The sequence below is a fragment of the Rhodamnia argentea genome, chromosome 4 (genome assembly GCF_020921035.1).
Source record: "Rhodamnia argentea isolate NSW1041297 chromosome 4, ASM2092103v1, whole genome shotgun sequence".
NCBI lineage: Eukaryota > Viridiplantae > Streptophyta > Magnoliopsida > Myrtales > Myrtaceae > Rhodamnia > Rhodamnia argentea.
Genome location: NC_063153.1, coordinates 8,069,355 through 8,094,198, shown reverse-complemented (window position 1 = coordinate 8,094,198; position 24,844 = coordinate 8,069,355). Strand labels below are relative to the sequence as shown.

Below are 24,844 nucleotides of genomic sequence, written 5' to 3'. Positions count from 1 at the left end.
TGTGATTAACTTCCATAATCGACTCATCCTTCAAAACAAGGATACAAATGACAAATATAAACCCGTCAAAAGGACAATAAACCCACCATGGAATTGTCTCACTGATAAAAGCAGTTTCATGCTTTCAATTTTGATTCTAAAACTTACGATTGTGGGTTGGATTCCTACTTTAGAAAACTCGTACTCAAGTGGGAGATTATAGCAACCGACCGTTGTTGTTTCGAAGTGTCTATATATAATCTCTTTCTCTCTAAATTGAAAGTTATCATAGAGATGTGTGAGGTGCTAATTATAGTGAAATCATACGCTAAATTTAACCCTAATTTAAGGGTGAATTAAAAAAAAAAAAGACCTTGTATCTCGATTTCTCTCTCGCCTCTATTTTCTATTTCGTTGTGTTCGTGCGTTTAATTCTAACAGTCATGCTAATTCATCCAAATAACCGAATAGTTACCATCAAACCTATATATGATTATAAAGAAAGCATTATTTCACGAGCAAACTTCCCGATCTTTTTTTTTTTTCCTACTTTATAAATGGATAAGTGCACTAGAAATTCTAAAATTTATCACGAAAGTGCAATTGAGTTATAAAACTTGTAAAAAATGCAATCAAATCCTAAAATTTAATGAATTGGTTTAATCTAATCATTCCATTAATTCTTTCCTATCCGGCTTACGAAAAATGTTAACATAGATAATTTTATTACTTTCTTTATCCTATGTAGTGATGACATGGCTAAAATGATGTTATTTTGGCCTAAATTTAATTTTTAATACAAATTTTATTTAAATTAAGTTTGAAAATTTAGCTAAACTCGAAAAAGAAAAAAACAAAGAGAACTATGCAGCCCTCGCCGCCCCACCATCATCTGCCCTTCCTAGCGATGGTGGAGGACGGCTAGCGAAGGTCGCTAGGCCCCGATCAAGGGCTGAGATTCTTGCAAATTACAAGCGACCCTCTTTCGATCTAGGTGAGGGCAACAACCCTAGCCCAAAAATGAGGGAAGGCCTACAGGCCCTTGCCCCTAATCGAGGTTGGATGATTCCCGCTGGCCATCTCCCACCCTCGTCGGCCCTTCCCGACAATGGTGGGGTGGCGGCACGGAGGGTAGCGAGGGGTTGCCCCCCTCCCCACCTTCTCTCTCTCTCTCTCTCTCTCTCTCTCTCTCTCTCTCTCTCTCTCTCTCTCTCTCTCTCTCACTCATTTAGCTACATTTTTATATTTGACCTGACTAAATTGGTATTAAAAATCATATTTTGATCAAAGCGATATCATTTTCACTTTATTTATCATAATTTAGCCACGTCATCACCACCTAAAATAAAAAAAGAAATAAAAAAAAAGTCACATTAGCATTTTCCGTTAGCCAAGTTGGATAAAGTTAATAAAAGACTCGATTGAACCAATTTGACAAATTTTCGGACTTAATTATACCTTTTTCCAAGTTTTGGGACTCAATTGGTTTTCCTATTTTATTAAACAAATGAGACAGTTTTACATATTAGACTAATCCAATCGAAAGCATGACAGCCGTAGGAAAAACGTATCATACATTCACAAGGGACTCTGCAGCGCAACAAACTGACCCTTACAGTGATTTGCTAAAAAACGGTGAGATTCATTTTTGTTTTGTGAGTTCTTCATTTAAAATTATATTATTTCATAAAAAAATAATAATCTAAAAGGCATTTTCGAAAAAATAATTTTTTTTTTTTTACTGTCGACCATATTTTGTGCGAAATAAACTAATATCTAACTATTTTCTGCAGTTTTTTTTTTATCAGAACTATTATCTGCAGATTAGTAGGCTTCAGAAATATCCCTCGAATAACACAAAATCAATGGTGTAAGTTACGTTGGTTCTTCCCTCTACGACCGTGCCATGTACGTAAATGCAAACGACCACGTGTCCCTTGCTACAATAGGAGGCAGACATGCAAATTGCCACGTGGAGTTCGAAGAGGCGCGCACTCCGGGACCCTCAGCGTGACAATCTCAAGACTTTCGAGCATCGTCCCGAGAGAAAAAAAGAAGAAGACGATCGAGAAGATGGCGAAGGAAGGAGATCAAGATTGGAGGAAGATGGCGGATACCCACAAGATGAGCCCGGAAGAAGTGAGGGCCGCCGGAGTCGAGGCGTCGAAGCGGCCGCCCGGACAAAGGCCCGGCGAGGTCCTGCACCAGCGGCGCAGCCTGCCCTACAGCTTCGCCACCATGGCCGTCGCCGGCTTGCTCATAACCGGGGCCGTCGGCTACTTCACGCTCTACATGTTGAAGAAGCCCGAGGCCGATGCTGGGGACGTCGCCAAAGTGGCCACCGGCGTCGGTAGGCCCGAGGACACTCACCCGAGGAAGTAGCCGACCGACGCCACCTGGTTTCGGATTCTTTGGGTTTCTCTTTTCATTAAAGAAGGTTGTATCAGCTACTTATGACTTATGAGATTACTTAGAAGGTCGAGGATTTGATGAATTGAATGCGCGTGAGTTCTATTCAGCGAGAAGTTGTGTCTTTTTGTGCGTTGAGTTAATCAACATTGCTCGGGACGCACGCAAATCGTCCGGTCGATCGCAACCCAGCAAGAGTAACCTGCGAATTGCAATGATGTGATCACAGCAATGGCCTTCACGCTGTGTATATGAGCAGGTATTAGGGCGAAAAGCCACTTAAAGATAATGTCCAAAGCACAAATCGACCTAGTAGAAGTCGAAATGATGCAAGATCGACCTAGTAGAAGTCAAAATGACGCGAGATCCTACTATAGGAGCTTACCTTATATTAGTCAATCGAATTTGACGTAAAGTCTTACTTTATTCATCGTCATCCAATTTTCTTTCTTTCTTTCGTCTCAAGAAAATACCTCTAAATTTTAGGTTTCAAAGTTCGAAAGAAGCAGTTTAAGGATTTTTTCATGTTCAAACTCTGAACTTACTCTAAGTTGAGAAATCTCAGGCGTAGACGTAGAGGTCTGCGTGCATCTTTTAATTGATGCATGTTCCGTTTTGGGAAAAGAGAGCGAGTTATTTAGTGTGAATTTCTGTAATTTTGTACGTTGAGTCAACCAACATTGCTTGCAAATCATTTCTAACTCTGTTTCGATGCCCGATCTCTAGGTCGAGAAATCTCGAGCGTGGACGTAGTGGCTTTACCGGTGCAAGCTCCGCCATCGGAAATGGATAACATGTATCGGTTGGACGATTGGCATTGGAAGTTGTTCCTCCCGTGCTTGTCAAATTCACGGGATGTAATTGTCGTAAAATTGTCACTTGTCCATTGGTTAGTGGGGGCACAAATCATATTTCAATCAAAGTGTGCACAAATCGTAATGATATGTAAATGGAGTTGCATTGCTTTTGAAATCAATGTGCGCCGACATGATGAAAATTGAGAATTGATTCTATATCATCACGCTCACAGTCTGTTTTGGATAATAAAAAGTAAATAACAATCAATTGAATATAATTGTAGAGTTTCTTCTTTTAAAATTTTGCCACTTATCATAGACGGTTATTTTCACAGTCACTCAAAGAATGTTATATTAGCAAAGTCTTTGAAAATTCTACTATCGCTAACTGATCACAGAAAAATACTATCATACTTTCATGACATGAACTTTGTCTCTTGTGCATATTGATGTCGATTTAACCTTTAAAAGAGGGGACTCTTCGACCATTTTTCTATGCATGAGATTTAAATAGGGATAAGTCCCTTTCATGATTTTTATTAAAGCTCCAAGTTTATAGAAGCTTAGTTTTAAGCTTTTAGATGGCAACGTGGTTTATGATTAACATTATCCAATATTTTAACATGTAATTCGAGAGGCAAATAAGAGTTTGTAAAGATTTGAACTTAAGATTTTCTATCCGATACCATAAGAGATTAAGATTTTATGTGATCATTGTCAAATGTTCGAAATGTTTAAACTGTTACACGAATGAGTGATTTATGCTTTAACATTTTAAGACGCGATTTCAATATTTAACGTTCTAACAAAAGTCTCGATCCCTTTTTTTCCCTCTCTTTTTGATTGGTAAAAATAGTGGCGAGCGTCTACCGGCGTGATTATACCTGCGGCCCTCGAATTTGTGATTTCTTAGAATATACCGCGACCCATTTTATCATTGGGCTATGATGGTCCATTTTTAACATTGGGCTATCTCGGCCCATTCTTAAAGCCCATAGTCTTTTGCGTCGCCCTTTCCTTTTTGACATTTAGTCGTCATCCTTGCGTAATCACTTTGCGTTTTTTTTTATAGGAATAATCACTTTGCATTTGGAATGCAAGTCTCTCCCTCTTGCCCAATTTCAGTTGAAGCAACCTTAAAACCCGACCTTTTCCGTGTTAAAGCCCTAAAATTTTCGACAGAATCTGAGAAATACAGAGACAGAGACAGAGATAGAAAGAGAGCTTTTGGTATCGCGGAGAGAGAGAATTTCTTCAGATACCGCAATGAAAGGAGGTTCGAGCGACGGCATGGTGCCGGAACCAGTGCTCGATTCGGCGAAGACGACGTTGCGCGACTTGGGGGCGTTGCGGGGCCAGTTCCTGGAGTTCCTCTCCCTCGCCGACCCCGATGTCCTCGCCGAATTGCCTCCTCTCCAACGCGCTCGTGCCCTGCTCGTGCTCGCCAAGGCGGCTTCGACCCTCTTGGCTGGTAACTGCCGTCGCATTTCGCCAGCCTTCGCCTTTTTTTGTCTTTTTGATGACAAATTTTGGGTCTGGGTCTTGATTTTATGCCGCACATTTCACTGTTTCGGTTTTCTTTGATAGCTGATAGCTCGGTGTTTTGTGTGATACAGTGAGGTTGAGGTGTACTGGTGTCGACCCGGACGACCATCCTATCAAATCTGAGCTTGTAAGTGCTGAAAGATCTCACTGACTATTTTCTTTTTTTTCAATTCTGAATTCTTGTAGATGTCAGTCACAACATATTCCTGGCTCGATTAATTATATTTGGCGGTTGAATGTGCTTAATTTCTGTGTGACTCTGGCCTCTACTTGAACTTGATTGTGTGGAGCAATTTCTTTTGAGTGCTCGCTTAATTTGTGTAATCTTTGGTTTGTTCTGTTTCGACATTTGTAGGAGAGGCTAAGCTTGTATGAAGGCAAACTTGAGCGGCTTGTGGATTTGAGTAAAGGTACTTGTTAAGTGGATATGTTACTGGGATTTTATTCTTCAGTTGAGTGGGTTACCAGTATTCATTCATAGTCGCATACGTAACTCATCTGATCTTAAGTAACCTTTATACATGCGTTTAATCTCTTAGTCTATATACATTAGGTTTCTGATCTAAGTCTTTTAACTGATGTAGTTTGCCCAAGAAAGTCTGAATAGAGCGACATTATCACTAGTAATAAGTATCCGCCGGAGCATCCTCACCATAATCATCTGCTAGTATTCCGTTTTGGAATGAGGAAAAAAATATGTGAGAAGTGAATCACGGAGAGAACCAACAGCAGAGATCCTCCCATCAGACCGGCTACTATTTGACGAATGCACGATCTACGGGATGTCTCAAAAGGCAGACGCTGGAGAGTTTTTTTTTTTTTGGGGGTCAAATACGCCAGAGATAATGAGCAAAAGCTTTTCACTTCCACAGAAAAAACTATGCTCTTCAAAAAGAGTGTTGCAGCTTTGGATTTGCCAGAGAAGCACTTAACCCCAGCACGAAAGTGCAAAAGATGGTGATGTTACCCATAATTTCTTTTCATTCATCACAACATAAATGAAGGACAAATACCATGCTGAGGTTGGTTGAGCAATTGCGCTTACATTTTTCTCTATATGGTCCGAATATGATCCTTGGGATCAGGATTCAGGAAGGATGAAGAAATGAAAGAGAGATCAGCTTTTCGAAAGAGAGAGTCCATTGCGAACCCCCATTCTAACCCCCTTAAGGAAGAATGTGTGCTACAAAGCTCCTGGTTCGGTCAAATGTGAGTTTAAACTTGGGTTTATGACCTGCATTGCCAGCTCTGTTCCTTTTCAATCCAATAAAGTAGGATGTTAAACAATTAATCAAGTTTCATATTACGGTCTTCAAACTTATTTTCCTGAATCCTTTATTTTTGACACAAAATCTGTTGTGGTATGGTGACCATGATCAGAATTGTTTGAAATGGTGAAATTCCTTGGTGTTGTCTGTGGCTTTTAATTGTTATGCTAACAGTTTGCAGCATCTGGTTTTTTTTTTTTTTTAACCCGGTTGCTGTACTGTTTACTAAGTTAGTATCCTTCTTTCTTCTTCCTGAAGCTCCACTCCGGCCTTCTACTACCTTGAATCACCAAGCAGCCACCCGCTTCATCGAGCATTCTTTGCCTGATCTCACCCCAGGTATGCCTTCAATCACTTTCTTCATATAGCACATTGATTGTTATCCGCAGATCCCAGTAGGTTTCATGGAGAGGTTCTATTGCAGACCAGAGGCAGAGCATGAGGGAACTAAGTAGAGGAGGGGGGCCAACGCCTAAGAGCTATGAGAGGAAGAGGAAGTATCAGTCTTCCGGGTTCCAGTCTGTTCAAGCTACCACCAAGGATTTTCTTGAGAAAGCTGCGCAGGAGCTTCTTGGTAGCAATAGAGGTGGTTTTAAGGGACCTCTGATTGACGATTCAGACGATGAAAATGAGCATGAAGAGGTCATCAAGGGATTGGTAGAGATTTCATCGGATGAAGATTAACTTTTCTTGGGCAGATATGGGCTCTAAACCCTTTGTTGCGCAGGCTCTTTTCTTGTAAAGTTGTTGTAGTTCATTGCCCGTCATCAGCAGAGTTCTTTGGTCATATTTCCGGGCTCTTTTGTTTTGGCGGTCGCGTCGCCGTGTTTTATTTGACCCACCATTTGAAATCTGGTAAGGCGGTGGTGCCACCAGCTTCCAATGTTCTTTCTATTCTTTGGCCAAATCGTCAGCTGAATGTTTGAAAATGGTGAGTGGTGTGGGGGTATTGGAGTTAAGCCCCTTGTTACTTAACGAGATGACATGGGAATACTTTCTTCTCTGTTTAGGATTAGAACGTACTAAAAGCAAAAAAGCTGCATAATTTTTCTTTTCTTCAGAAAAATAAAATGAATGAATTGCTCAAGCCAATATTAATACATGTTAAATTCGATAGCCTGCAAATTTGCAAAGAATGAAAGAATCATGGTAAAAAAAATTGAGAAGGAAACATCACGAGTCCATCCCATCCCCACACAAAACGGAAATCCTGTATCTTCCAACTCAAAACAAGCCCAAGCCGACGACCCCCAACAACGAGCCCGCCGCCAAGGCCAAACCCCTGTCGAGGCCGGATCTCTCAGCTCCACTGGTCGGAGCCACTGCCGGCCCCTCAAGCTCCACCGGAGCAGGAGCCGGAGAGCTCACTCTGGCGTAGGCATGCCTGGGCGACAACACGACGACGATCAGCTTCTGGCCCTTCTCGCAGTGGCCCGGGGCCCCGCTGATGAAGTAGAAGGCGCCGGATCTCTCCAGCTCCACCTTGGCCTCGCCGTCCTTGTTGACGTGCTGGGCGACGGGACCGGACGCGTTGCAGCTCAGGTAGCCGGCCCTGGTGACCTGGAGGACGGAGTCCTGGGCGGCGTCGTACCTGAAGACGAGGGAGTCGCCGATGCGGAAGCGGGAGCTCTCGGCCCAGGCGTTGAGAGTGAAGGTCGTCTCCGAGGAGGGGATCGTCCACCCGCCCTCGGGGGATCCGCCCACGACGATCTCGCCCGCTTGCGACGAGGAGATGCTCAGGAGCAGAAGGAGAAGGGCCAGCGAGAGAGAAGGTGGGAGAGAGGTCGCAGGAGCTGCCATTGGAGAGGGGGAGAGAGAGAAGATGCTGATTTATGGTGGGAAGCTTTACAGGCTGCTTCTGAGGCGATGGCGGTGCTGGCTTTGCTTGTGAGCTCTGTGCGTGTAGGGGAGATATAAATAGTGGGGGACTGGGGAGAGATGAGAACCGGGAGGTAGCCGTTGGAGAGAGAGAGAGAAGAGCTGGCGTGGGTCAGTGCGTTTTTCGGACGTTCTCGAGGTGAGGGACAGACGGCAGGGGCTGGTGTCGTAGGAGAAGGTGAACAGGGGAAGACTCAACGGTCCGAAATGAGTTTGGTGCTGGGTCAGGTCGGGTTAGTCGGGGTCTGTTTGGTAACGTACTTTATTTTATTTTTCTTTTTTTATTCTCCAACACAGAAAATGATGATAACCTCAGTTGCTTTTTCCGTTTTCCGAAATAAAAATTGTCCCTAAGAATAGGTTTAAAATAAAAATAAGAATTAAAAAAAAGATAACTTCTTTGTTCTCGCGAACAAAAACAGAAATAATGTTATTTTAGAAAAATAAGCTAATTATAACTTAATGCTCGTCTTTACAATCACGAGTCCACCACCAATTGCCGTCGGTTGCCGTTGCAACTGCCGCTGCCGGTCTCTAGTCTCCATCACAGGTTATCAATCTCCATTACTACCGATCACAGCCACCGTCGCTGCTGTAGCTCAATGTTTCCCGCCCCCTCCATGACATTTTCATAATTAAATACAAGAATTGCGAATAAAAATGTTCAAGGTCGTACCAAATGCATCTATGTTCTTTTTCTATCCCAAGAATAGAAATTTTGAGCAGTTACCAAACGCGGCCTTTTGCTTAGAAAATGTTCCCGGGAATTGAATTAGAAAAAAATTATTTATGCTCGAAACCTGTTCACGGGAACAAAAACGACACCATGCGCCGTTTGCAAACAACCAAGTCAATCATGATTCGATAGGACGAGCATGTATATGATATTCTACTTTTGAACGTGAAATAATAAATACTCTAGCGGACAATTTTATCATGTTCAATCACAATTCGACAAAACGAACATGTTTAAGATATTGCAATTTTGAATTTGAAGTACTATACTCTTCACCTAAGGGTTCCCCACTAGTACGCTTTCGGGATTTGCAAGATAAGTTTCATGTTTGAAAAATTAGGGTACATTTTTTGATAGGTAGAATGCAGGTCAATGGAACCTAGAACTGTAACTTGTAACAAGTTTTTATGTTTTACTTGGTATTTATCTTCGAGCAATCCCGCGGTATTCCGTGGCGTTCGATGATGAATGTGTAATTTGAAACCACTAGCTTCAATTTCATTTTCAGCTAACTGAGATTTTTACTTTGTTAATATTTTATATTTATTTATGTGTCTAAATATAAGTTGTAATCAATGGATTGTAACGGTATGTGGTAGTTATTAAGGTAATGATTTACCGCAATCATTCAATTAAGAATACATATGGAACTCGGGTAGACCATGGAACCGACCCTAGAAACTGTGATAAGGTAGATTCCAACTTATAGGATATGCAAGATATGTTTCGGGTTTCAAAAATGAGAACTATGTTCTCACGGGAAGGTTTTAGATTCCAAATGAAACTTATACGTAACCTAGAACTGTTCACCTTTAAGTTTGAGGTAGATGTCCCCCGCCCCCCCTTTTTCTTTTTCTTTTTCTTTGGCTAATTTGGTCTCTATTTACTTTTCCTTGCTTTACTCTCATTCTAACGAGCTTTGCTTTTTTTATTTAATATAGATCTTGCAACTTCTATCTCCCGTTTCGTGGAGATTTCCATATCGATCTAGTCTAAATTTGGGGTTCTTGCATGTATAATTCCCGGTTCCACTTTTCTCGGGCTTCTTTGGTGTATAAGTCCAATTTCAAAGGAAGTTAGAGGCATTTCGTGAAGGTTTCGCTTTCATAAGTGTGGAATATGTGATCGTTCAATCTTGTTATTCCAAATTGTGATGGTGTTTGGGATGTCGAATCTAGGCGCGCCCTGCCGAAAGGTAAAACAAGAGTAACATATATAGATCTCAATGTGTACTTGTTATTGAAGAGTAAAGATAGATTCGATAATCGATTACCAATTTCGGTTTGAAGAAGTTGCATATCTGCTCTTTATGCGCGCGACCCTTGTTTTTATTCTAATGATTCATTTTATTATATGGAGTTTATTTTTATTTTGAAATTGATTGGGATTTGTCTTGATTTGCAGTTAAACCGTGTTGTTTTTCTTTTTTTTTTTTCGTAAAATTAAATGAAATCTTATTTTAATCAAAAAAGAAAAGCAAAACTTAAGCTAGTAAAAGCGTATGTGGATCTGAATCCCGATTGTTTATTATATACATGGGAAGTGGGCCTCTTCACATTTTGTCTTACACGATGTGATGCATCTTACATTCCGTGCGTGTGGAAGGCTCGTCCATTGGCATAGACCCAGCTGGCCAAAAAAGGACTAGGGAGAGGATAGACGAAAAGCGTATATGCACTCGCATGCTCCTACCTTTGTTAGATCAAAATTTCGGCGTGAGTAAGACGGACCGACCGGCCGAATTAAAAAAAGTCTCGATTCATATCGAATCAGCAGGTTCGGTCTAGATCCCGAGAGTGTCGGTCCGATTTTCGATTCCATAATTTCCTTTTTTGGTCGAAATGTTACATAAAATTGAAATTGGTAATTTTTTGTTCAATTCCCCGATCAGATTGATTATTTTTTATTTATATTTTATTTCTTAATGAACTTGCTAATCTATCGATTTTTTTTTTATTGAATGTAAACCTAATTTTTATTGATACATTGAAATTAAAGTTCGTGTTGCTCACCATTAATAATAATCCATTGGATTCCGTTGGACCTTCCAAGAACCGGACTGAGAATCAATCATGCCCCACCAAAATCTAGAAAATTGAAAAAAGGGTTCATCTCATCTCCATTACCATATTGATCCACTAACTTCCCTTCTCGTGCATTTATGTACCTATTCGGTCTAACATCACAAGATTTCGACCCGGTTTGTCAAAATCAACCCGAGTCCATTAGCTCCCATGTTAAAGTGGAATCATTTCGTGATTCGCCATTTTATTTTTTTTTGACGGGTTGAATTTTTAGTACATAATAAAAATCTTGAAGCTATATTTTCAGAGAAGGCGGGAGTCGATAGATAAGATATTAATTTAGGTGATATGAGCACCAATATTCGTAAATCTAATTTCGGGGCTGAATCGCAATTGAAAAATCGATGGGAAATGCACACTATAAACTTCACAAATTAAAAATCTAGGTACGAATTCCGTATATTTTGGAATTACCAGAAATAAGGCAAGAAAAGAGTGAAAAAAAAGAAGAAAGAAATTTCACCAGTTGGGCCCTTTCTCTCTCTCTCTCTCTCTCTCTAGCTCGCTCGCTCGCTCGCTTGGATTCCACACAACCTTTGACGCTTATAATCGATCGCGAAGGCCGATAGCTCGTCTAGATCTGAAGCTCCCTCATTTCTTCCATCTCACTGTTCCTCTCCCCTCGCTCGCTCTCCATGGATTCTCTGAGGAGATCTCTCTCGTTCCGCGCTCTAATCCTCCTCCTCTTCCTGATCCATGGCGCTCGCTCCTTCTACCTCCCCGGCGTCGCTCCGGAGGACTTCGAGAAGGTCAGTTCCGGCTCGCAATCTGCGCCTCGGCTTTTGGCCCTCTGCTGCGCTCGCTTCATGCTAGTTCTTTCCGCCGGGATGCGATTTTAGGTTTTTCCGGATGAGAGTGTGCCTGCGTGCGCGTGTCCGGCGGCGATGTGTTCGTCAGTGTGTGACCGGGAGAGAGAGGGCGGGGGGGTGCTTCGAGAAGCGGCTCGATCTGTGCTTGCTTGTTGGATCTGGTTGATTTGTGACTTCGGTTCTCGCCTGTGATCGTGTCGTGTACCGGATCTGATTTTTGATTTTGCGGTCGAGGAAGCTGAGAGCGTTAGGGATTTGAGATTTTCGTTCGCGTGGTGATGTGGCGATTTTTCTTTTTCTGTTTTTTTGCATGTCGAAACGTGAAACGGTGCTCGATTGGTTTTACCTGAGTTCTGGTTTTCTTGGTTTGTCCGATGCTTTTTGGCTGCCGACACTCTTGATGGAAGGAATTCGGCAGTAGAGATTGCTAGCTTCACGGGAAATGTGAAATGACGTTGCGTTGGTGTCTTGACCAATAGAGAGCCTCTAGGATGAAGTTGTGGGAATGGCTATACCTGTTTACTTTAGTAGAATCTCCAATTCCTGATTTTTAGGTCACTGCTGTTGAGCTCTAGAGTAACTTGGTGTGGGGATGGGAGTGTCATCTTGTGGCTGTGCAGACTAATCCTGAGATTGGGAGGTGGGCTTGTGATGTAGTTAGTTGGGATCAAATATTCATTTGAATAGCTAGATCTTAGCCTTTCGGAACTATTATTGTTGGGTTTGCGCAAGAAGTATGTGCTCACGAGTGTTATGGCTGTGTAGTTGAATTTATATGGCGTGCGAATAAGCTGTAGCACTTGATGCATTTTATTTCTTTTATGTTAGGCATATCTTGGATGTTTCCTAATGTGTTGTAAGTCTGCATTTCTAGATCTGGCAAGTGAGGAAGCAAGATTTGGAGATGTAGACAACTTAGCTTTAGATATGTAAATTTCAGCCATAGAACTAAGAGAAAATTACTATGACTTATGTGGTGTTTGGCAGTGAGATGATGATAGCAGTTAACGTGAAAACTGAGAAATACATTGCATGCGCTGCCCATGGAAGACTCATGATCGAGCTAGACTTTGTAGTAAGAATGAAAGACAAGCTTCAATAAATGGCGTAGGTGTTAAGAATTGCAGAATCTATTTACCTAATTCTCGGTTCTTAAAACACGATGATCACTGGTTCGAGACTTGATTTGGAAGGAATATATCAATTCATGAAACTCCTCTCTTTGGTTCGCTGTGTTGTGACATATTTTGGATGCATGGCCAATGTATAGCAATCAACCCATTTTGTTTGGTGGATATTTTGGTTGTCGAGCTCTCCTTTTAGCATGCCACTTATAGACTGAGTTTCATCATTTGTTTTTCCTTATGTCATTTGAACATTTATTTTTTGTTGTACTTGCATTATATGTCAAACTTAAGTCATTTTTCAAAGATGAGTAGTGATGGTATTTTCTATCTAAAATTTTGTTGAAACTGTGTCTGTTCCCACTTGCCATGATTGTCTTGGTGTGCTATGTATCCTTTTTTGAGCTGTGAATATCTGTGCCTATGTTATTTTGTGCTTTTTTAATGTGCATTCTGATATATGAGGGTTTTACTTGGACATAATCCCATGTTGACTTTTCGTTTGTCACATTCTTAAATGCAGGGACATCCGCTGAAGGTTAAAGTGAACAAGCTGACATCTATTAAGACGCAGCTTCCTTATTCCTTTTATTCTCTACCATTTTGCCCCCCCAAAAAGATATTGGACAGTGCAGAGAATCTTGGCGAAGTACTACGTGGGGACCGTATTGAGAACTCTCCTTATGAGGTTAGTTTTGGTATTCGCAACCTTTTATCTTGAGAACAAATTTTTTATTTTGCTAATTACCTAATTGATTTCCGCAGTTTAAGATGCGGGATCCTAAGATGTGCAAAATTCTCTGCCGGATAACCCCTAATGCAAAGGAAACAAAGGATTTGAAAGAAAAGATTGCTGATGAGTATCGGGTCAATATGTAAGGAACATGCTTTTGGACCAGTCTAGCTTCTGTTATTTTCTAGTGTACATTGCTCAATTCAATTTTCTTGATGTGCTTAATGACAGGATTCTTGACAACCTTCCTGTTGTCGTTCCCTTACGGAGATCAGATCAGGACTCTACTCCTGTATATCAACTTGGTTTTCATGTTGGGCTTAAAGGCCATTATTCTGGGGTATGTTATCTCATAACAGAACAAACTTCTCCTCTTTGCTATTATTTTTTACATTCCATGATAAGTTTTTTTACTTTATTATGCACAGAGCAAAGAGGAGAAGCATTTCATCCACAACCATTTGGCATTTACTGTCAAGTATCACAGAGATGCGGAGACTGACTTAGGAAGAATTGTGGGTTTTGAGGTCAAACCCTTTAGGTTGGTTTTGCTTGCTTTGCAAATTTTACTATTTGCTACATCCTCCTCCGCTTCTAGCAGACCTGATATGTTTGATTATGATTTCGTGAATATAGTGTTAAGCATGAATATGAAGGGACATGGAATGAAAATAGTCGGCTAACGACGTGCGATCCCCACGCGAAGCACACAGTAGTGAACTCAAACTCTCCTCAAGAGGTTGAGGAGAAAAAGGAAATTATATTCACATATGATGTTGAGTTCCAGGTGAGCTTCCTTGCTTCAATGGTAACCTTTTCTGTGATATGCTGATGAATTTTGGGCATTGCTGATTTTCGTCAGTTTCATTCATATAAACTGTATCCATCCTGTGAAAAGTCTTTTCATTAGCTGAAGCACTTTTTGACATTTTTTTGTAGTTACCTTCAAATAAATCTTCTAGATGAGAGTTGTCTCTTTGCTGACTCGTTATCTCATTAGAGTAACTCCTCTCTCCTTCATTTGTCTTTCAGGAGAGCGATGTGAAGTGGGCTTCTCGGTGGGATACCTATCTTTTGATGAGTGATGACCAGATTCACTGGTTTTCGATCGTTAATTCTCTGATGATTGTCCTATTTCTCTCTGGAATGGTGGCTATGATAATGCTGCGGACACTATACCGCGACATTTCCAAGTACAATGAGCTTGAGACTCAGGAAGAAGCCCAGGAAGAGACTGGATGGAAGCTGGTCCATGGTGATGTTTTCAGACCCCCTTCCAACTCAGATCTACTGTGTATCTATGTAGGAACGGGTGTTCAGTTTTTCGGCATGATTCTCGTAACGATGATCTTTGCCATCCTCGGGTTCCTCTCCCCTTCAAACCGGGGTGGTCTCATGACAGCCATGCTCTTGCTTTGGGTATTCATGGGTCTCTTTGCTGGATACGCTTCTACTCGTCTGTACAAAATGTTCAAAGGAACTGAGTGGAAGAGAATAGCTCTGCGGACTGCAATTTTGTTCCCTGCAATCGTCTTTGCCATTTTCTTCGTCTTGAATGCTCTTATATGGGGCCAGAAGTCTTCTGGGGCAGTGCCATTTGGTACCATGTTCGCTTTGGTATTCTTGTGGTTTGGAATTTCAGTCCCACTTGTTTTTGTGGGTAGCTACATTGGATTCAAGAAGCCGGCCATTGAGGATCCTGTCAAAACGAATAAAATTCCCAGGCAGATTCCAGAGCAGGCTTGGTACATGAATCCGGCCTTCTCAATCTTGATTGGTGGAATCCTTCCATTTGGAGCTGTCTTCATAGAACTCTTCTTCATCCTCACTTCAATCTGGCTGAACCAGTTCTACTACATCTTCGGTTTCCTCTTCCTGGTCTTCATTATCTTGATCGTCACTTGTGCTGAGATTACGATTGTGCTCTGCTACTTCCAGTTGTGCAGCGAGGACTATCTTTGGTGGTGGAGATCTTACCTCACAGCTGGATCCTCGGCCTTGTACCTTTTCCTCTATGCCACATTTTACTTCTTCACAAAGCTCGAGATCACGAAGCTAGTTTCTGGGGCGTTGTACTTTGGCTACATGCTGATCGTCTCCTATGCATTTTTCGTGCTGACCGGTACCATTGGCTTCTATGCTTGCTTTTGGTTCACGAGGCTCATTTACTCATCAGTGAAGATCGACTGATCACAATGCAATGAGCACGTGCTGGTTAGCTTCTTCCCTTAAAAGAATGAAAACATTGCGACTGTTCCGATCTCTCAGATTTAAAGCGTCTTCAGATCATTCATATGTATTCTTATGTTTTCAATTTTGTATGTCGGCAGAACTACGATTTTTGTTATAGTGATTCCAAAATCCTCATGTCAAAGTGGTATACCCTTCTGAAGCTCCTTGTCTTTGATGTTCGATGTTCGTGCTTGGCTGGTTGAAGTTGATACTTGTATCTACATGCTGCTTGATAACGTAGATGCTCTTGAAAGCTTCCTATGGTTTTTGAGGCCTAGTTCCGATGAACTTTTGTTTTTGTTTTTTTTCTTTTATCGATGAAGTGCTTGTTGGTAGAATTAGCCGATCTTGTTACCATGATTTTGCATAATTTAGATGTTCATTAATTAATTCAGCTCATGTGAAGCTTAAGCTTGGGAGGGTGCAATCGGGTCGTGCGGCTCTCGAGCTACGTCGGAGTATAGCTAAGAGTAAAGCTTAAGCTTGGAAGCATACTAGGCCTTCGAAGGCCCACGAGCCTAATATGAAGTTTATGTAGCTGCATATTCTAATGTATATCTACAACCGTTGTGGGCATATACAGTGGTTCTCTCATGTTCTGCTCTAATTGTGCTGTTGGTGTTCCGAGAGTAGCTTAAGAGTAAGAAACTGAGATTTACATGCAATTGGAGTTAGAACTGAACTAAAGCTTATGCTTGAGCCTAGCATCCTCCAAATTTAGCTCGAGCCGAGTACAGTCAATACCGTTGGTGCCGCCCTTAATTGTCCTTAGTTGTCAGATACCAAAGGCATTTTGGTGACATTTCATAATGGAAGTAACATCTTTCAAGTTGAAAGAACTACGCATCTTAATATGCGTTTTTCCAATGGTAAATTTTGCGCTTGCAAAACTCAAGCGATGAAGCTTAGAGATTGCCCAAGGTAGCTGCACTTCTCCATGTTCTCCTTTACTTTAAAGCATGTTTTGGTACCTAGCAAATCCGAGCCAAATTCCCAACCTGCCATCCAATAAACGAAGTGCAAATGTCAAAACAACAGTCGCAACTACAAGCAGCCAAACCTTGTCCAAGGTCTCTTTTCCAATCACTCATCACACGCAGAAAATAGTCAAGACAAACTTGATTGCACTATGTCACGCTTCCATCTCGTGCAAATCTTCTCTACTGCTACAATAAATTTACATGAGCCAAAAAACGAGGAAAAAAGAAATAAACATTATATATTCTCAAGAAATCAGCACCCTCTAGGGAGAGATCCCGAACTGTAAACCCCGTGCATGAACACCAGCTTGCGTCAAGTTTACTCAGGTCCGGACCCATTGTTCTCTGGTTTTGACTCTGCATCGGTAGGCTGAGGTGGGGATTGCTCCTCGGCGGGCATGGAGGATTGGATGGGTTTCTTGAACTGGACCAAGATCATGGTCATGTTGTCGCATCCCTCACCAGTTACAGTGGATGGTGCCAAACATCTATCCAGAACTCTCTCGCACACCGCAGACAGCTTGGATTCCTGCATTGAACGTCGACTGAAATGAAGATGCAGGATCATGCCGCCCTCAGACAAACATCTATACGAGCATAAACAACTTACCGACTTCAGCTGGTCATGTATGAAATCCACTAGCTGCTGGCTCGACATGCAATCCCTAAACCAAAGTGAAGAAAATCACATGACCATCTCTTTTCCAGATGCCGATGACTGCATCTCATATGCCAGTGTTGTAAAAGAATCAATCTAATGACACGAGCGCAAAATAACTGTGTTTACAAAAGCATCATCTACACAGAATCAGATAACCTTGAGATTTACATGTGAAGCATGATACTCATGGACCCTTCCTTGAATTGTATCATAGAAGTTTTTCGGTTTAATCAATGCAGACCTCATATCAAGCACGTCCTATTCCATTCAGGCACACACAGTCTTGGATCTCTTAAAAATGGAAATGGGTGGAAAAGTAAGTAATCACCGAATACAATGCACAAACTACTGTATATGGCAAAATCTTCTGCCTTTACGTTAGTTAAGCAAGACATGAAGAATATCGAGATATACCAGATTCCATCACATGCCAGCACGATGAACTCGTCGTCGTCACAAAGCTCCACCTAAAGATGAAACAGTAAAACGGAAGGATTAGAAGTGGCACCTAATATAAATCCAATAATTAAGGACTAAAATGAGGCACAGCCACACCAAAATCCTAGTTAAACACTAAATCATAACAAGGATCGAAGGAACTCTAGATCAGGAAATCTCCACAACTATCACTTTTGCAATAATGTACCAAGAAAACAAAAGAGTGATCTTTGGAACTATACATACAGTATTTATATCTGGGTTGGCAGTTACAATTTGCTTCTCGACAGGCAAAAATTTGTTCTGCTTGAATTCCATGTCACCTGCAATATGTGGAAACTGCTATGCTCAAAATACTAAAATTGCAGGCTGGTGTTTATCAATGCCATATGCTGTGCGATAAATTCCACTGTCAATGCGAAATTTCAAATTTGCCAATCACACCAACAATGCGAAACAATAAAAATGACAAGACAAAAATGGAATCTAGAATAAAATCCACAACATTCACATTATAAACATGCAACATAAAAAAATCCCAAGGAGAAAGGAAGTACCTATAGCCCTAGCAAGATTCAAACTTCCATTAACCCGTCCAGCATGGATGAAACCACCGGCTTTTATAATCCTCTCTTTTTCAGCCTCCAAATCAGGTTTATGGTCTCGAGAAAGATTGTACGCCTTATCAAGGAGAATCCAGGATAAAATGTTACGTCATACCTCTATCCAGAAATACAGGAGACATACTACGTCTACCAATCAGAATATCTTGACCACAACATCAGATTTCAATTTATACAGTGTCCTTAGTCATCCATGGTGCAGAAATTAAACATCATCTTTAAAATATCAATCGAAGATAATGGATACTCAAAAAAAAAGAAAGCAATTGCATGACGACCTTTTCCAATAAATACAAGAAAGGTTTTGAGTAGTGGATTTGGCATCCTACCTGACCCTTCCTAGATATGACACACCGAGAATCACCAGCATTTGCAACAAGAAGCTGGTTGTTTCTAACGATTGCAACACAGGCTGTACTCCCAGAAGTTGGTCCAGTAAAATCAGAATGAGGCCCCTGACAAAATGCCAAAAGGACAATGTCTGTATCACAGCTATGAAATATTGATAGAAATTTAAGTAACAACCGGGACTACAATGATAATAAGAGGAACTATCTCTGTATGGCTTGCTGCACCTACATCCTCAAAAGCCCAATCATCAATCCGGCCGTTAGTGTCACCACCCCTTGGAGACCATATTAGCCCTTCTATCATACCGGAGAACTTGTTTATTTTGTCCCCAAGAACAGCTAGCTCCCTCCACCCTCTTTGGCCACGCATCATCTCATCCATTCTGCAAAAGAAGCAGCAAAAAAATCCCAGTTTTGAACCATAAAATGTCAACAAAACTATGCATGTGAGTCTGTCTCAGATAAATAAATGCAGCAGAACTAATATTCCAGTAGTCTCTTATACTTCAAACTCTGTCTTGCAGATCTCAACATAATATGATTCATCAGACATTTTCTGCAGTACAGAAGCTCTACTTAGCGAACTTTGATCATCAAACCAAACATAATGTGATCCAACATTATTCCAGAAAAAGCTTTGAAGTTGTCCACCCATTTTTGGTCAGAAACTTTGGTTGATGGTCATGTCGACCATTCAGTCTGATAATGGATATACTTGATTTACAATACCCGTTTCTTCAGAATTTAAGATTTTAGAAATCGCTGCATATCATGATATCTGAGTATAGGTTGAGTGTTCACACCGCCACACTCCGTCTTGTAATAATTTTGTCTTTCACTCTATTCCTCCATTGTTCCTTTGACATGATCATGTCCACATTCAGTATTTTACATGTCACACTCAACTTACATATAAGAGGCAGCACTACAATATCTTGACACAGATTCTGCTCTAATTTATACAACTGTTTTTTTTTTTTTTCGTTATTTTTTAGCATCAGACTATTCTCAAGTTAAACAAATACTTAACAAGGGCAACAAAAAGCTAGATTTTGAAGTTCTGTCATTTGAAGCAGCAACCCATTTTGTCTTTTGACTTGTTAATAGTTATTACAATACAAGAATGACATGATAGAATAGGATACCGTGTAACACCATTTCATGTGTTGACTTTTGGGACCTAACAGATTCAGCCATACATATTCTACACCCTATCCATAACAAAGCATTCTCGCACTAGAGATCAAAGTCACACAAGCAGTAACCACATACTAAAACTCAATAAACCATATATGCAAAAACCTGGCGAAAAAGCGGAAATATGAACAACAATGCATTGAAACTCAAACATCATTGAGCAGCAACCTGAAAAATGCCTTTTGAACAGAAGTTCTAATGTCTCCAGCCGAATAAGCCTCGTCCTTCAAAACTTGCTGGTGAAGAAATTTGGCACAAAACTTGGCAACCACCTTACCTGCAAGTGAGAGAAGATTGTAGCTTTCATGTAACTATCCATCTTGCTGACCAAGAGAAAGAGAGAATTCAGGAAAGTTACTGATATTGAGAGTATACCAAAAGCACGTTGTTACCTCCGTGGCCATCATAAACACCAAAGAACGAGGTGGAAGAGTCCATATTGGGATAGGCAGCATGCTAGCAACACATACAGTAGTAGGAACTAAGCAACATCAGTAACGGCAACAGCCCTGAATGTCATACAGTAATCTCAAAGGCCAAACGCCAAACGATGCACTCACAGCATCTTCCATAGTGGCACGCCACCCTTGCATTGACGATAAACCATATCTGAGCCGGTCACTCTCGCCATCTTCCGAGAATTTCTCAGTCTTGGGAGTGCTCAAGTATACTCCCATCTCTGCATTTCACCCAAATTTAACACATCAGGGGGTCGTAAATTGTCACTTTCGCAGACTAAGTATAATATTGGCAGCAACCAGGACCTCTTTCTATGGTTCAAAACTCCAAAGTTCACATCATTCAATACCAAGCCACAAAGAAAGTTCACCGAAAAAAGTTTCTCTTGCTAAAAGATAAGGCACAATAAAGTATAACTCTCTACACAATTTGTGAAATGCGATGCTCGAAACAGAGCTCGTCACCGAGCACGAACGCTTGAAATGGACACATGAAAGAACAAGAGAAAAAGTCAAATCCTCATACAACAGAGCAAAACCCAGAAGTACCCTGCACCAGACCCACGTATTATTCCCCACTCAGGGAAAACGGAGAGATCGTATCAGGCAAAAGCCACGCGAGATCATACTAGTCACCGACACAGAAGCAGAGATTAAGGCCTCCTGTACGGCGCCCGCTTGACTTACACGCTTTGATCGAGCTCCGTACAGCGCCGAGAAGTCCAGAGCAAAACTCGGAGTGGGACGTAAACGAGATGGGGGAGGCGAACTTTCCGCGATTTGGCCGAGAAAGCAGAGGAATTTCTCGACGAACTTCTCGAAGATTCAACGGAGAAGAATTGAGGTGGGGCGAGATGGGGCGAGAGAGAGACAGAGAGAGAGGAGCCAAAAGGAGAAAACTTTAGCAAAGCGCCATGGAAGGTGAGAAGACCCAGTTGGAAGAAGATGGAAGGAGATGAATTCTGTCCTTTTTTGTCTGGTAATGAGCGGGGGACTGTTAATCAACTTCGAGACGTGTGCTAGCGAACACGAAGGAGACTCTCTCTCTCCACTGTGTCACACAGTAAAGCGACACGTAGAAAGATTACTTTATTTTCTGGCCCCTCCTTTTTTTTTGGTCGGAATTTTCTGGCCATTGAACCTATCCACTTTCAGATTTTTTTTCTCCTTTGATCTATCCGTTCTTTACTTTTTATTTCTAAATTTGTCCTCTTTAATTCATTAGGCCCCAACCGAGGTTTCCTATATATAATGAACTATTTTTCGAGTTAATGATAATTTTTTACTAATACTACCGGACAAGTCTCTCAAGACGTGATCGTTGAGAGTCGAACCCGAAACCATATCGCTTTAGTTGTCTAAGGCCCAAGCATTTTACCAACTCGTGCGACGTTTCATTGGCGCATTAGGCCTCATTTTTCATATTTGGAACATTCATAAAAATGTTGATATACCTTGAAAAAAATCCCAAATGGATATCTCAATGACACGTGTGTTTTAAACTAACTTTGCATGATTGTAAATTAATTTTCATCTCGCAAAAGTATTCAAAATCGACATTATTACAGACATATGTGATTCATGTGGCAAACAATTGCAAGACGGGTCTAGCATGGAGAATGATGAGTCCGACATGGATAACCCACGTGCGTTAGACTCATATGTATTTTAATAGAGGGTAGATTTGGATCGAGGTACTGGGTTCGAGATTTTCTTTTAGAGAAAGATCAATTTGGGGTGAATGTGTCGTGAGAGTACCGGTTTGAAATTTTTCATGAGACCAAAAATTACTTTGGAGTGAATGTGTCATAGGATACCCGTTTGAAATTTTTAATGGTATTAACGGTTGATAAAAGTAGTCAGTTTAATTAATAGCCTAGGTATATTGTTAATCGGTCATATTTAAAGTCTGAAGAAATGCATTTATAACCATATTAACCTTGTAAATCAATTTTAAAATAACTACTACTTCTATTTTTTTTAGATTTCTTATTGGTTGTCAGATCAGTCTGGTCGGTTCTTTACGCGTAGTTTTGGCGTAATAGCTATATTCCGCTTCACCCTTGGAAAGCCGTGGATATACTTCTTGACAATGGAATTCGCGGTCAATCAATGGGAGAAGACTAATGCATCAGTTGCAGTACGATAGAGTTTACTCGTGGACCAGAGTTCATCCTTGTGAAAACCTTGCCAGCAGCAGAAAACAAGGAATGTCCGCGCCCGCAGATTATCTTGAAGCAATGGGTTTTGCTTCTTAAGCGCTCTCTCTCTCTCTCTCTCTCTCTTTCTCTCTCGAATTTTCAAGAAAGCAGTCCTTTTCAGCATCTTTTTCTGACTTTCCGTGTACTTCAGGAGATAAATCTGGGCTCACACCTCACAACCAACCATTACTGCCTTACCAGATTCCACTTTTGTCCACTGCCCTTCCAAATTCTTCCGTCCATTTGCGAGTAACAAACGCATTGGGGACAAGGCAACCCAACAGGGCCCATCACTGGCAGCCTCCAATACAAGAAACAGGATGGGTGGACCAGTCTTCAATTTAAGCAAACTGCTTCAACTTGCAGTGACAATGAATTGTTGGTGTGGTCACCAGTTTTGGATTGGTAAAACCTCCACGGTGCAGGGATATGGTTAATTTTTTGGGAGGTATGGCATTAAAGGTGGTTGACTTTTTATGGGGGGGGCAGAGATCAAGGGGTTGCATCTGTAAATGCAACTGCTCAATAACGTGAACAATATCTTTTTTGCATTGCAGAGAACACACAAAGGCCCAAAAGAGTGACGTTGAGAGTTATCAGCTCCCAAAAGAAGTCATTAATAATTTGGTACTAGTTAGGTGAGACTTCAACTTCGTAGGCATAGCAAAAACAGACATGAAGTGGTATGATAGAGAGAGAGAGAGAGAGAGAGAGAGAGAGTGAAGAGAGAGAATCCAAGGATCACTCCTATTCTGTGTGCTCAGACTACTATTTAAGGTCAAACCAAATGTACGGCCTGAGCATGGAGCCCCTGTGGAAAAGTCATATGTAGGATCATAGGACATTCGGGCAATTCCTATGTGCTGATGAATCAACCCAAATGGACTTGTCTCCTAACAAGGAAAATGCTCAGAAAGTGCAGGTTCAGGTGCAGGTCACTTGGAGCATATGGGCACCCGGGATTTAACTTCAAGAGCTAGAAGAAAGGTGAAAATTCATGAAAAAGGTTTGAGAAAGAGGAGCAAGTGATTCTGGCAAGACGCTTCTTTGCAAGAAAGATTCAGTCCAACTTTTTCATGAATTTGTACAATTTTGTTGAAGTCAAGAGAGAATTTGTAAGCTCGACGGAGCTAATTAATCGGTGTTCGAGTTTTAGCCGGGTCGAGAACGTAACATTTCAATGAGCAATTGCACGGTACACGCACATCCAATATCTATATCAGAGACATCCTTAATAAGGTTTAGGCCAAAATTTTGAACTGATCAATTAAATTTTGGCTGAGTGGTGATCGCTTATGCCACTCTTCTTTGCTGCAATAGTTAGATTAAAAGATACGTTGACCACGAGGGGAAGGTACCAGAAACGTTTTCAGCTTTAGGGAAACCAAAACTTATAAAAGTTGGGAGTCCCAGTAATTATCTTATCTGAATGCTGCAGCTTAGCTCACAATCAACCTTTTAATAAGAACAGGACAACTAGAGAATAGAGCGGACTCCCAACACAATGATCAGCGATCCACTTGTATTAGTCAGATCACTAGAAACGAGTCTGTCGATCTCTTCTTTAATCTTATCTGCTACAAAATATATGGAAAAGATCACCCAATAAAGGTGGCATCGCATAATCATTAAGTCCCCGGAAGTGGCTTAAATCGGTGAGAATGAGAGATAGCTGAGAGGTACACACGGATCTTATTGCCGACTATGGTCCCTTCAGCACATATTAAACTCTCATCATCCCAACTTAAAGGACTCAGGGGTAAATCTAGACACTCGCATGGGCATATTCAGTACATAGGTTTCCACCAGGAAAAGAGTGTATCAGAAGAAGACTCGTCAACATCTGGTGCAGCCAGACAGTAGGGTTCATCTTCAAAGGTCCAAGCCTGATGAATCTGTTCACTGATACACGGTTCTTTCTGGGGCAGCTTTAGAAACTCGTTCCATGCCCACTTATGACATATCCATTGACAAAATCGTTGAACTTCGACCGGGTTGGGCTGCCCATGATGGGCCTGGCCCCAAGATTAGGTGCATGAAAATTGTCTGAGGACATCAGATGATCACCAATTTTGGATAGACCCGGAATTGTGTTTTCTCGAGGAAAACAAGAAATTATGTGAGATATCAATAATTGTTGATTAGATTTCTCCTACTATTAACAATTGCTAACCATATGATTAGTAGATATGGATTGATGTCTTTTTACATGGCAAGTCGCTTTCACTTTCCTCTTTGATTATTTTGACAAACTTTGAACTCTTTTCTCCAACCTCCCGGACAAGAATAAAAAGAAATGCTAGAATAGCACAATCTCTCCATCATCCCAATATTGAAAGGAG

The 24,844-nt window shown here is 41.1% G+C and overlaps 6 protein-coding genes and 1 long non-coding RNA gene across 8 annotated transcripts in view; 4 read left to right on the top strand and 3 right to left on the bottom strand.

Annotated features, from left to right (window-relative positions):
• The window catches only part of LOC115736082 (3-hydroxyisobutyryl-CoA hydrolase-like protein 2, mitochondrial), a 29,497-nt gene extending 18,058 nt beyond the window's left edge, over positions 1 to 11,439 (bottom strand). Inside the window, exon 1 of the mRNA XM_030667596.2 lies at positions 11,318 to 11,439. The gene's annotated coding sequence lies outside the window, so the exon portion shown is untranslated. The remainder of the gene's footprint in view (positions 1 to 11,317) is intronic.
• Positions 2,041 to 2,484, top strand: LOC115736111. Its single transcript, XM_030667629.2, has one exon. The coding sequence runs from the start codon at positions 2,053 to 2,055 to the stop codon at positions 2,359 to 2,361; it is 309 nt and encodes a 102-aa protein (XP_030523489.1). The 5' UTR covers positions 2,041 to 2,052; the 3' UTR covers positions 2,362 to 2,484.
• Positions 4,355 to 6,785, top strand: LOC115736091 (nuclear nucleic acid-binding protein C1D). The gene is made up of 5 exons (XM_030667615.2): positions 4,355 to 4,656; positions 4,802 to 4,857; positions 5,086 to 5,140; positions 6,257 to 6,337; positions 6,423 to 6,785. The coding sequence occupies exons 1-5, from the start codon at positions 4,452 to 4,454 to the stop codon at positions 6,680 to 6,682; spliced, it is 657 nt and encodes a 218-aa protein (XP_030523475.1). The 5' UTR covers positions 4,355 to 4,451; the 3' UTR covers positions 6,683 to 6,785.
• On the bottom strand, positions 7,044 to 7,899 carry LOC115736093 (early nodulin-like protein 1). Its single transcript, XM_030667617.2, has one exon. The coding sequence runs from the start codon at positions 7,796 to 7,798 to the stop codon at positions 7,223 to 7,225; it is 576 nt and encodes a 191-aa protein (XP_030523477.1). The 5' UTR covers positions 7,799 to 7,899; the 3' UTR covers positions 7,044 to 7,222.
• On the top strand, positions 11,324 to 15,766 carry LOC115736075 (transmembrane 9 superfamily member 8). 2 transcript variants are annotated; one of them, XM_048277593.1, is made up of 7 exons: positions 11,324 to 11,445; positions 13,153 to 13,317; positions 13,395 to 13,504; positions 13,594 to 13,702; positions 13,791 to 13,897; positions 13,993 to 14,149; positions 14,395 to 15,766. In XM_048277593.1, exons 1-7 carry the CDS (start codon positions 11,332 to 11,334, stop codon positions 15,550 to 15,552), a joined length of 1,920 nt encoding a protein of 639 aa, XP_048133550.1. In that variant the 5' UTR covers positions 11,324 to 11,331; the 3' UTR covers positions 15,553 to 15,766. The 2 variants fall into 2 exon arrangements, with proteins under 2 accessions (XP_048133550.1, XP_030523451.1); XM_030667591.2 differs by having other exon boundaries at positions 13,791 to 13,903; positions 13,999 to 14,149.
• An 818-nt stretch (positions 15,767 to 16,584) lies between these two features.
• Positions 16,585 to 21,344, bottom strand: LOC115736084 (probable protein phosphatase 2C 60). The gene is made up of 11 exons (XM_030667604.2): positions 20,989 to 21,344; positions 20,404 to 20,522; positions 20,236 to 20,299; positions 20,012 to 20,120; positions 18,876 to 19,029; positions 18,626 to 18,751; positions 18,231 to 18,354; positions 17,920 to 17,996; positions 17,650 to 17,702; positions 17,185 to 17,239; positions 16,585 to 17,103 (listed from the first exon to the last, which is right to left on the bottom strand). Exons 2-11 carry the CDS (start codon positions 20,518 to 20,520, stop codon positions 16,894 to 16,896), a joined length of 1,089 nt encoding a protein of 362 aa, XP_030523464.1. The 5' UTR covers positions 20,521 to 20,522; positions 20,989 to 21,344; the 3' UTR covers positions 16,585 to 16,893.
• Positions 17,168 to 24,572, top strand: LOC125314704. The gene is made up of 3 exons (XR_007198133.1): positions 17,168 to 17,309; positions 23,084 to 23,087; positions 24,562 to 24,572. It is a non-coding gene; the product is annotated as an uncharacterized LOC125314704 (long non-coding RNA).
• The last annotated feature ends 272 nt before the right edge of the window (positions 24,573 to 24,844 follow it).

What these genes read in the sequence shown, in the direction of transcription:
- LOC115736111 (XM_030667629.2), top strand. Translation starts at nt 2,053, where the DNA reads ATGGCGAAGGAAGGAGATCAAGATTGGAGGAAGATGGCGGATACCCAC.
- LOC115736091 (XM_030667615.2), top strand. Translation starts at nt 4,452, where the DNA reads ATGAAAGGAGGTTCGAGCGACGGCATGGTGCCGGAACCAGTGCTCGAT. An exon ending in GGCTTCGACCCTCTTGGCTG is followed by an intron (nt 4,657 to 4,801) that starts GTAACTGCCGTC and finishes TGTGTGATACAG; the next exon opens with TGAGGTTGAGGTGTACTGGT. An exon ending in GCTTGTGGATTTGAGTAAAG is followed by an intron (nt 5,141 to 6,256) that starts GTACTTGTTAAG and finishes TTCTTCCTGAAG; the next exon opens with CTCCACTCCGGCCTTCTACT.
- LOC115736093 (XM_030667617.2), bottom strand. Translation starts at nt 7,798, where the DNA reads ATGGCAGCTCCTGCGACCTCTCTCCCACCTTCTCTCTCGCTGGCCCTT.
- LOC115736084 (XM_030667604.2), bottom strand. Translation starts at nt 20,520, where the DNA reads ATGGGAGTATACTTGAGCACTCCCAAGACTGAGAAATTCTCGGAAGAT. An exon ending in ATGATTGGGCTTTTGAGGAT is followed by an intron (nt 18,752 to 18,875) that starts GTAGGTGCAGCA and finishes GCATTTTGTCAG; the next exon opens with GGGCCTCATTCTGATTTTAC. An exon ending in CCAACCCAGATATAAATACT is followed by an intron (nt 17,703 to 17,919) that starts GTATGTATAGTT and finishes TTTCATCTTTAG; the next exon opens with GTGGAGCTTTGTGACGACGA.
- LOC115736075 (XM_048277593.1), top strand. Translation starts at nt 11,332, where the DNA reads ATGGATTCTCTGAGGAGATCTCTCTCGTTCCGCGCTCTAATCCTCCTC. An exon ending in TTGAGAACTCTCCTTATGAG is followed by an intron (nt 13,318 to 13,394) that starts GTTAGTTTTGGT and finishes TGATTTCCGCAG; the next exon opens with TTTAAGATGCGGGATCCTAA. An exon ending in GTGGGTTTTGAGGTCAAACC is followed by an intron (nt 13,898 to 13,992) that starts CTTTAGGTTGGT and finishes ATGATTTCGTGA; the next exon opens with ATATAGTGTTAAGCATGAAT.